At 39.6% G+C, this 10,737-nt stretch overlaps 1 protein-coding gene across 2 annotated transcripts; it reads right to left on the reverse strand.

Moving 5' to 3' along the window:
* Nucleotides 1–5,391: 5,391 nt before the first annotated feature.
* On the reverse strand, nucleotides 5,392–10,250 carry LOC137735140 (ubiquitin domain-containing protein DSK2a-like). 2 transcript variants are annotated; one of them, XM_068474538.1, is made up of 8 exons: nucleotides 9,794–10,250; nucleotides 8,205–8,960; nucleotides 7,429–7,658; nucleotides 7,241–7,354; nucleotides 6,919–6,983; nucleotides 6,424–6,452; nucleotides 6,064–6,153; nucleotides 5,392–5,986 (listed from the first exon to the last, which is right to left on the reverse strand). In XM_068474538.1, the coding sequence occupies exons 1-8, from the start codon at nucleotides 10,035–10,037 to the stop codon at nucleotides 5,838–5,840; spliced, it is 1,677 nt and encodes a 558-aa protein (XP_068330639.1). In that variant the 5' UTR covers nucleotides 10,038–10,250; the 3' UTR covers nucleotides 5,392–5,837. The 2 variants fall into 2 exon arrangements, with proteins under 2 accessions (XP_068330639.1, XP_068330630.1); XM_068474529.1 differs by having other exon boundaries at nucleotides 7,429–7,661.
* Nucleotides 10,251–10,737: the final 487 nt, after the last annotated feature.

The raw sequence follows: 10,737 nt of genomic DNA on the forward strand, positions 1-10,737 counted from the left end.
ACAAAAGTTTACAAAATTTTCGAATTTGATCTTTATTTTACTTCTCGCTGAAAATGAGAACTAGCTTTTGATAAAGAATCATCAAGCTCGATCGATTGGCTCGAACGCCATGCTTGAAGCATATGCGACCAATTCTAGCAGCCACAAATGATGCAAGAATCGTCATGGCCGTGGCAATGGGCGGCAAGCTCCACCACGGGCCTAAGGTCCACAAAGTCAAGGCTCACCCAAGGGAGGAAATGTAACCAAGTAGCGCCAACCCCTTGCCCTTAAGGCCCTTAACTTCAAGAACAAGGAAAAAGCTACCGTTCAATCGACTTCCACTGAAATGAACAATGTATTGCCACTATAGATCAAGGGATCATGGATCATGTGTATGCCGAGCTACCCCCGAGGCCATTGCCAAGTATCATTCCCGTCGTGAGTCTAACTTTGCACATGTAGATCATCCCGAAGATGCTACTATATTCATGGAGATATCATATTTTCAAGAGGCATCAGCTCCTATGGACAAATAAATTTTAGACATGTTTTAGGGTGTTTTACCCCTTAGTGACTGAACTCACTAGGAGTGGCCTCCCCCTTATTTTTCTTGGTTTATGGTTTAATTTTGGACAATTTTTCTAAGTATTTGGAATAATTTGTTTGGTTTTGGTTTGTTTTGAACTATGGATTGTTATGTTATGGATATTATTTCACGAATTGATTAATTGAATGAATTGATTTATATTTACGCATGTGACCAATTCAATCAATTTATTTCTAGGTATATGTCTAGTGGGGAAGTTAGTTGTCTGGTTAATAGTGCTACCACGCACACCATATTATGTGAGTGACATTATTTTACTAACTTTGTACCTAAGAAAGCACATCTGACAACTCTCTTAGGGCCATACAACTTGATTGAAGGATACGGAAAGGCTCGTATCATGTTGTCCAATGGTACCATTTTAACCATTAAAGAGGCCATTTATTCTCCATGTTCCGGAAGAACGTTTCTGAGTTTTAGAGATATTCAAGATAATAAATATCATATTGAAACCACTGAAGATGATGGTTCTGAATTTCTTTGTATCATTTCGTACGAATATGGCCAGAAGCGTATTCACGAGAAGTTGGAAAGTCTCCCGAGTAGGTTGTACATCACAACCATTCACGACATAGAAGCCCACCATGTGGTCGGCCCTATGCCTGAGTTTCAGAGGACTTTGTTGCTTTGGCATGAACGTTTGGGATATCTCGAACGTGACATGATGCGCCATATCCTCAAATCATCACATGGGCATCAGTTACTTCCCTACATTGGATTCCCGTCATGCAAAATGTGTTCTTTAGGGAAGTTGAATATTCAACCCTCGATTACAAAGATTATTCACGATCTTCCTAAGTTTCTTCAGATGATTCAAGGGGATACTTATGGACCTATCTAACCAACATGTGGACCATTTAGATACTTTATGGTGTTGGTTGATGCATCGACACGATGGTCACATGTTTACCTGTCGTCCACACGCAATGCTGCATTTGCGAAACTCCTAGTACAAATTATTAAGCTAAGGGCTCACCATCCTGATTATCCAATCAAGTCAATTCGATTAGATAACGCTATAGAGTTTACGTCACATACTTTTGACGATTATTGCATGTCAGTAGGGATTGAAGTGGAATATCCTGTACTCCATGTTCACACCAAAATGGCCTAGCAAAAGCTTTCATAAAGCGCATTCAATTGATAGCTCGGACTTTGGTTAAGCGAACCAAACTGTTAGCATCTCCTTAGGGCTATGCAATATTGCACGCAGCTATGCTGGTCCACCTGAGGCCCACCGATACCCAACCTCATTCACCGTTACAGTTGGCTACTAGATACGAGCCTGACGTTTCGCATTTATGTGTGTTTAGGTGCACATTTTATATGCCAATATCACCGCCACTACGTACCAAAATGGGTCTTCAGAGAAAAATAGGAATCTATATCGGTTATGATTCATCATCAATTGTTTGCTATTTAGAACCCTTGACAGGAAATCTCTTTACTGCACATTTTACGGATTGCCACTTTGATGAGAAATTCTTCTCGTCGTTAAGGGGAGATAAGCATGATAACATTCTTGGAGAATGCCGCGAATTGTCGTGGTATGCTCTCACTATGTCTGATTTAGATCCCCGCATTGCTTAGTGTGAAATTGAGGTGCGCCGAATTATAGATTTATAGATCATTGCTTAAAGCATGCTAGATGCTTTTACTAATCTAGCAAAGGTGACAAGATCACATATACTTGCTGCAAACACACTTGCAAGGATAGATGTACCCTGTGTACGTCACAATCCCGCCTAGGAAGGCTGGACCGTTCCCGGAAGTGGAGAGGCCGCACCTTCCACGCAGCCTGGTACATTGGTGGCTAGCCAATCATCTGCTCCGACCCTGAAGCGTGGTAGACCCCTTGGTTCAAAGGATTCACAATGCTGGAAGAGGAAATCGGCACCAACTAGTGACCCTAGTTTGAATTCGACCATCGCTTACTCATCAGTTCCAACGTATGATGTTATTCTAGATTACGGTAATGTCTTAGACGAGACAAACTGGCCTCCTGAGATTCGCGAGATTTTGGTCCACTACGCAGTATTGGATGAGGTTTAGAATCGGAATGGGATGATCGTCGACGATGCATTTGCATACACAGTAGTTACTGACGTTATGCTTAACGATGACATTGAACCACGTTCCTTTGATGAATGCCAACGTAGAACGAATTGGTCAAATTGGAAACAAGCAATCTAGGTTGAACTTGATTCGCTTGCGAAATGTAAGGTGTTTAGACCTATTGTTCCTACACCACCACGCGTGAAGCCCGTTAGCTACAAGTGGGTTTCCGTGAGGAAGCATAATGAGAAGAATGAAATAATGTGGTACAAAGCACACCTCGTAGCGCAAGGTTTCTCTTAGCGCCCTATGATTGATTACGAGGAGACGTATTCCCCCATAATAGACGTCATACCGTTCCGTTACCTTATCAATTTGGTAATTTCTGAAAAACTGAATATGCAGCTTATGAACGTGATAACCACGTATCTTTATAGGGATCAAGATACGGAAATCTACATGAAGGTTCCAGAAGCACTTCCATTGACTTGCTCAAATAGTTCTAGACCACTGGACACTCTCTCTATTAGATTGAGGAGGTTACTCTACAGATTGAAACAATCCAGGCAGATGTGGTATAACCGTCTGAGTGAATATTTGACAAGTCAGGGTTAAGTGAACAACGAATTATGCCCATGTGTATTCATAAAGAAGTCACATTCTAGATTTATGATTGTTGCATTTTATGTGGATAACATGAACCTCATTGGAACTCCCGCAAAGCTTGAGAAAATTGCCGCGTACTTGAAATCGAAATTTGAGATGAAAGATCTTAGGAAAACTCGATATTGTCTCGGCCCGGAGATCGAGCATTATTCGGATAGAATCTTAGTACATCAATCAAACTACACCCAGAAGGTGTTGTGACGTTTTAATGAGGATAAAACGAAACCTTTGAGTACACTTATAATCGTTCGGACTCTAGATGCTAAACGAGATCCCTTCTGTCCAAAGGAGGATGAGGAAAAGATTTTGGAACTTGAAGTTCCATACCTAAGTGCAATTGGGACTTTATTGTACTTGGCTCAATGCACTAGACCCGACATCTCATTCGCTATTAATCTTTTGGCTAGATACAGCAATGCACCCACATGCAGATACTGGAATGGTGTTAAAGACATTTTTCGCTACCTTAAAGGTATGATGGATTTGGGTTTGTTCTATACCCGCAAATCTTCAAGTGTTGCCGCCCCCTTTCGGTTCACAGATTGATTCTCGCTTTGTTGGTTACGCAAATGTTGGATATTTGTTTGACCCACATAGGGCAAGTTCTCAAACGGGTTATATCTTTACTGTTGGAGACACATCTATATCTTGGAGGTCTACCAAGCAAACGCTAGTTACGACTTCTTCGAACCATGCTGGGATTCTCGCCCTACATGAAGCATCGCGTGAGTGCTTTTGGTTAAGAGCAGCCATGGAACATATTTGAAGCACTAGTGGCCTTACTTCTGTCATTGACCTTCCTACAACGATCTTTGAAGACAATGCATCATGTATCGAGCAGTTAAAGAATGGATACATCAAGGGAGACAACACCAAGCACGTAGCGCCAAAGTTCTTTTATTCTCACTAACAACATCATCAGAACATTGAAGTCAAGCAAATCCGTTCCCAGGACAACTTGGCCGATCTCTTCATCAAGTCATTGCCTAGGTCTACCTTTCAGAAGCTCGTCTAAGGAATCGGTATGCATAAATTATCTGGGTTGAATCGCTTGTAGTTCTCTTATTTGGAAATTATGCCTAACTCCGGGGGAGTATCCAAAAGCATACTCACTTGATCTTAATGTACTCTTTTCATATGATTAGGAGCATTTTTCCTACTAGGTTTTTGCTACCTAACAAGGTTTTAACGAGGCATCCATCCTCGGATGATCATACTCCATTGAGTTCACTACTTTCGTCTTGTTTGACGTTTGTTTTAGATATTATGCATACTTCTCACTTTTCTCCTTAGTCTATGGGTTTTCCCCATACCTTGGGTTTTACCATAGCAAGATTTTGTGAGTTTTACTACCAATGCATACTTTCTTAAATTTGAGACTCGCATTCGTCCGTTGTGCCGCCGACTTTATCAACTATTCTACCTTATCTGCTGAAGATCTGATGCGATGATTTGTTGAGTATTTACACACTTAAGGAGGAGTGTTGCAGTCATATTTAGAATACGAATGTGATTGTGTAAATCCTAGTGTATCTAGGGATATCTTTTATATTCCTTTTAGTAGTCTAATTCCTATTAGAGTTGTAATCCTAAAAGGGTAAAAATTTTACCTATCATACTACTATAATTAAAGACACAATGAGATGATACAACACAACATCTCACAATTAAATCTCTCTTCTCTCTCTCACTACCGCCGACCTACCTCTCTCTGTTCCCTTAGAATAGCTCAGTTAAATAGGCCTACTACAATTTTATTTTATTGTTGGATCTGGCTTATAGTTTTATAGATGATGATAACACGTTTAAGAAAAAATATAAATAAATTTTAGTGGAAATATTTTTTCTCTACTCTCAAGGGATGGTAGTGTTCACTGTCTTTACTTATTATTGTTGAATGCGTCTAAATTTCGAGATCTGTATAATCGATAGACACAATCTCAAAATTTAAACTCATACAATAGTAACAAGTACAGTGGTGAGCATTAGCATCTCTTGAAAATGATGAGCATTACCACTACTTATGATGGCATGCAACAACGCACCCAATTTCAATATTTTTGTCCATTTTCTGCTTGGTCTGAAGAATTGGAAATTTATTGCTAAAAAAATCTGTGGCATCACAATCCCGTGCAAGCATTCAACAAGTTTTGCAAAACTTTCAGTGTCGAAATCTCCCAAACATTCATGAAAAGGGGGAAAATCACAGAAATTTAAACAGTTATGTCTACATGTACTTGAAAAATGTAAGAAATCTCCAAAGTACACAACTCTGCCAAACCATTCATGTGATGAATTTCTTTTTTCTTACGTATGTACACCCGGGACTGCCAAGCCTCCGAGGAAGGAGACCATAATCCGATGACCATAGATTCGCAACACCACAAACATAGGGCTCGTATTGTCAGCATATCGTCTTATTCATACCCGAAATGGGCACTCAAACACATCTTAGGTCTAACATTGACTAATCTCGGCAGTCACCACGTAGACACAACCAGATAAATCGAAAATTTGAAAATTTAACCTATCGTCCCAAATTCCCCAAAAGCCGCTCCACTGCTGCATGTACATTTCCTGCAGTGGCCATCAGAGCCCGTATGTTCTCTTGTTGATCAAAGAAACCCATCTCCTGAAGTTGTGAAAGCTGTGCAGCATAAAGTTCTTCTGGTGGCACTGAAATACACGGGATGGAATTAGTACAAAACAAACAAAAGATATCCTTCTATGAGAAATGTAAGGTAAGTAATAACCATCAGGCCGATTGGGAACAGCCAGGCTGCCAGTGCCAAGCCCGCCAAACATATTCATCAGCGCGTCTAACCCCACGTTATTTAATAATCCTGTTTCAACGAAAGCATTAACATGCAACCAGTTACCGCAATGAATATCCTTAAAACAGAATGCGCACATGTTTCTACTCTTTTAGCTTAGGCAAGTGATTGGGTTTTCAAAATGAAGGGCTTGTTACCATAACCTTTTTCACTTTCCGACATGTTTTTCATTCATTGAAAATTAGAAACGATAACCCAATCTGTTCCAAACTTTCACCAAAACCATAGTACCATTAGTTTGAAATAAAGAAAAATAAAAATGGATATCGACTAGGATACCTGTGTTTGCACCAGTCTGACCTGGTTCCCTGCAAGAAAACACGGATGCAGTACTACGCTATGAGAAAAAACCAGTAATTACAGCTGATCAACACAAGCAATGCAAAAACAAAATCCTAACAATTGAACATGCACAATTATTTCTTATTTCCAATAGGAGTTGATTCAATGACCCCGTGCCAATATTTCTAAACTAGTGACTGCATTTAGCAATGTCCAACCAGTGAACCAATGACCATTGCCCACCTTGTTTAACGACGAAACCAAGCCAGGACAGACCAAACGACAGTAGCAATACAACGCTTAGTAAAGGAAGAAATTAAATAGTCTAACTGAACTGGCCAAGAACTCTTGACATACAGTTTCAAACTTCAATCGAGTTATATAATTAATATGTAGTGATCAATATGGAATCCGCAAGCAGCTAAGGGAGAAATATCAATTCAGGCCATATCTATCAGACATATCAAAGAAAAAAATTATGTCACTTCTTACTGGGTTGACTGTTGCTGTTGCCGACCAAGTTGTGACAGAAGTGATTGTTGCAAAGTCAAGAGCATCTGCAAGATAGAAAAGAAAAAAACAAAGCCAATACAGAAGCAAAAATTAAATAGGTACCACTAATCATTAAGACATCCAACCTCACCCTCTTTACTCATGCAGACATTAAGGACACTGTCTACCAGATTATATTCATTAAGAATGACAATGATAAGAATTACCATTTATTCCTATTGACAAGATTTGACTGAATTCGGCAACTTAGACAAACAAAAACTTCAAAATTCAAAACCTTAGGCACCCCGAATAAATATACCTGCATAGTCTCAGGAGAAGCCAACTGACGAAGAAATTCTGGGTTTTGCATCATCTCTCTTAAATAAGAATTGGAGTCAAGCATGCTGCGTAACTCGGGGTTGGAACCTAGAATCTGCAGTCAAATAATGTTAAGAAAGAATAAATTTCATCCTCAACCTATTCTATTAATAGAGAATAAAATAATACCTCGTTCATATACTGAGGATTAGAGAGGAGGCTTTGCATAATTTGAGAAACAGCTGGATTTTGCATCAACTGATTCAGTAAATTGCTATCCTGTGGCATGGCACCAAATGCTCCTTCTAACTCTGGGTAGCTAATTCCAGCTAGGCTACTTCTAGCTGTGCCAGACGGTGACTGTAGCATAGCAATCCCGAAAGGATTCGACCATGCGGTGTTAGTTTGACCAACACCAGCTGCTAAATTTGGATCTAGTCAACAACTGATTGGTTATGTATAACAACAAAACGGGAACACAAAATCTTGACCTTAACCAGAGGAAGTAAGGTTAACAAGTTTCATAAAATGTTTCACTGTATTGTGGCTAATATTGCTACAAACCGGCTGCTACTAATGTTATTTTAGAAAAGGCGAAACTAGCTCAACTATAAAAAGAGATGATGCATGCTAAGTAGCTTAAGTGGTAATATCTCTTCCGCTTCATGAAGGATGAGAAAATCCTAATACCTCCTATCTAGTTCATGAGCCCAACTTGCCTTCGATAAAATAGAAGTGCTAGAAAAGGAGAACATTTTTTCTTCCCCTTTAAACTTTGTGCCATTGACTGAAAGACAAAATGCCACATCTCTATCCGGACAACATAGAATGAGATAAAAATCGATTATGCCACAAGATTGTGCAACGTCCCAACACCATAAGGGACTCAAAGCAAACAAAAGTTTAAGCTGTAATGCTTGAAAACGAAAATATTGCAGAATAGAAGCAAGTGAGCAGGAGCTTACTGCCTGCAGAGGACCATGGGTTGGGAAGTGGGTTAGTATTTGGAGCAGGAGAACCAGTTGTTGAATCAGAACTAACTGTTGACTGGTTAGTGGACTGAGCAATGGTTTGGTTGCCACCTTCGGCCCCCAAAAGAGCTGCAAATGGGTTTGAACCGTCACTCCCAGCATCTCCAGCCATAGTTGTTGCATTCATAAATGGCTCTTGTACGTTCTCATACATGCGTCTGAGCATATTAAATCCCTCAGGAGTGGCTTCAATGTTGCTCATGGCTCTGTCAGTGTTGCGCATCATCTCACGCATAAGCTCAGGGTTTCTTGCTGCTTCAAGTGTCTGACGGAGGGTGCTAGGATCATTAAGCACGTGTGCTAGCTCAGGATTTCGATCAATAACTTCACGCATTTGAGGGTTGTTCATAATCAAGTTCCGCATTATGTCTGGGTTATTCATAATATTTTGAATGGCAGGCATGTTCATTATGTCTCTCATCGCGTTAGGGTTCTGAGTCATTTGTTGCTGCATTTGGTCAAATTCAGGAAACCCAGCTCCGAATAGACCACCAGCACCACCCATCCCATTGCCATTAAGTCCAAGTCCAAGGGATGGCAAGGTTCCAAAACCAGACCCTCCTAGTGTCCCACTGCCTTCGCTAGATCTAACACCCCTTGCTTGGGTAGAATTTGCAGCTCTGGCATTGGTTGCAACACCCGTGTTTGCTGAAGCACGAACCAAGTGAAGAGTGTGATCTGCCTCCAAACCTATTTAAATAAAAAATATAATTTACATTTGAGCAAGACTTATCTGAATAACAAAACATCTTTAAAGCTGTAAATGAATCCAATAATGCTCCAATATAAATCTTAACCTTCAGTTAACAAAGCATCCAAGCTTAAATCATCATTTTCTACAAGAAACACAAATTCCTTTGCTGGGAATTGTTGAATATCTAAGCAAATAACTTTAAAGCATGCACCCCAAGCAGCACTACCAACGAATAAAACAAGCAGGGTTCCCCCAGTGTTCTTTAAATAAGACACTTGCACCCGGAAACTTCAGGGCAAAGCTTCTTAGTCAAGAAACTTTGAGGGGCAACCATATTATATGTCTATGAGATAACGAAGCTTTCTACTCCTACTGATGCCTGCCCTATTATTCGATAACGAAATCTCTCTGCTCCTAATGACACTTGCCCTCTATCGTTCAAGTTTTATGTCCTGACTTCTCTAATTCTCTCAACCATAATATCGGAGTTAATTACCAAACGAACAAACCTAAAACTACACATTCCAGTCTCTGTACAATCCAAAATTCCAAACAGGATGAAGATTGGACTTCAGCTATACTACCGTGGTTGCAACTTTTTTCCCAGCAAGCTACATTACCGTGGCTGCAAATTTTTTACCGCCATAAGAGTAATCTGTAAATGCATCTACATTCAAAAGCAAAAACAACGAAAATGGATCCGCAAACACATTGATTTAATCACAACAGTAAAAATCCTTCTCAATTTTTAACCACAAAACAAACACCGTGCAAAAATTAAATAAAATTAAATACGAACAATGTATAGCAATAAGAAATTAGATAGTACCGTAGCTTTGGAGCGTTTGATCGTCCTTCAAGATCCGGCCCTTGTAAATCAGCCGCTGCTGATTGGCCGGAATGTCGCATTTCGGCGAGAGGACTTCCTTGAACGATCCAACGGTGGATTCGAGGCCAATCTGAACGGTGAACTTGGAGCCATTAGAGCACTTGACGTTGACCTTGACCTTGACTCCATGTCCGCCGTCGGATTGGGCAGCGTCGTCCACAGAACCCTCACTTCCTCCTCCCATAGCCGGAGGTGTCCGTACACTCAGGAATTGAGAGCGGAAAAAGTCACTGATGGAAGTAGACGGATCAGAGCGGCAGTGGAAATCTCAGCGGAAGTAGCAGCGGACGAGAATTTGACGTACGGTAGGGGATTGGAGAGTGAGAGAGAACTGATGAAAGAATGCCAATGGGAGAAGGGTAAAGAAAGTAGAATTTGATAACGAAATAAAATAATAATTAATTGGTGGAATCTGAGGTGACGTAGCCCACCTAAGCCAAGGAAGGTATATATAAAACATGAATAATAAAATTAAAATAATCACACGTAGATTTCACAAATAGAAACGACATTTGGTCAATTTAGTCTCGTATTTTTAATTTGATCAATTTGGTCTTTATGTTTTTTTTTTTTATGTAATTAAAGATTTTACATGGAATCTTTAAAATTTATAAATTATAATAAATTTGTTTATAAAATTATGTATTTGATTTAAAATATTTAAAAATTAAAAAAATTACTCACCCCCAAACTTCCCGACCATCTTAGATGTTCTCTCCTCTTCCAATTTTCTTCACCTCCTATCTTTTCTATTTCACAACCTTAATAATTTTCAGATTAAAAGTTTTACCTTTTATATGTGTTATTTCTCATTGATTTGCATTTTTCTATAAATTTAAATTTAAATAAAGAGAAGGGGCAATATATGGCTCTCTCAATTGTAG

The sequence above is a fragment of the Pyrus communis genome, chromosome 1 (assembly GCF_963583255.1).
Source record: "Pyrus communis chromosome 1, drPyrComm1.1, whole genome shotgun sequence".
NCBI lineage: Eukaryota > Viridiplantae > Streptophyta > Magnoliopsida > Rosales > Rosaceae > Pyrus > Pyrus communis.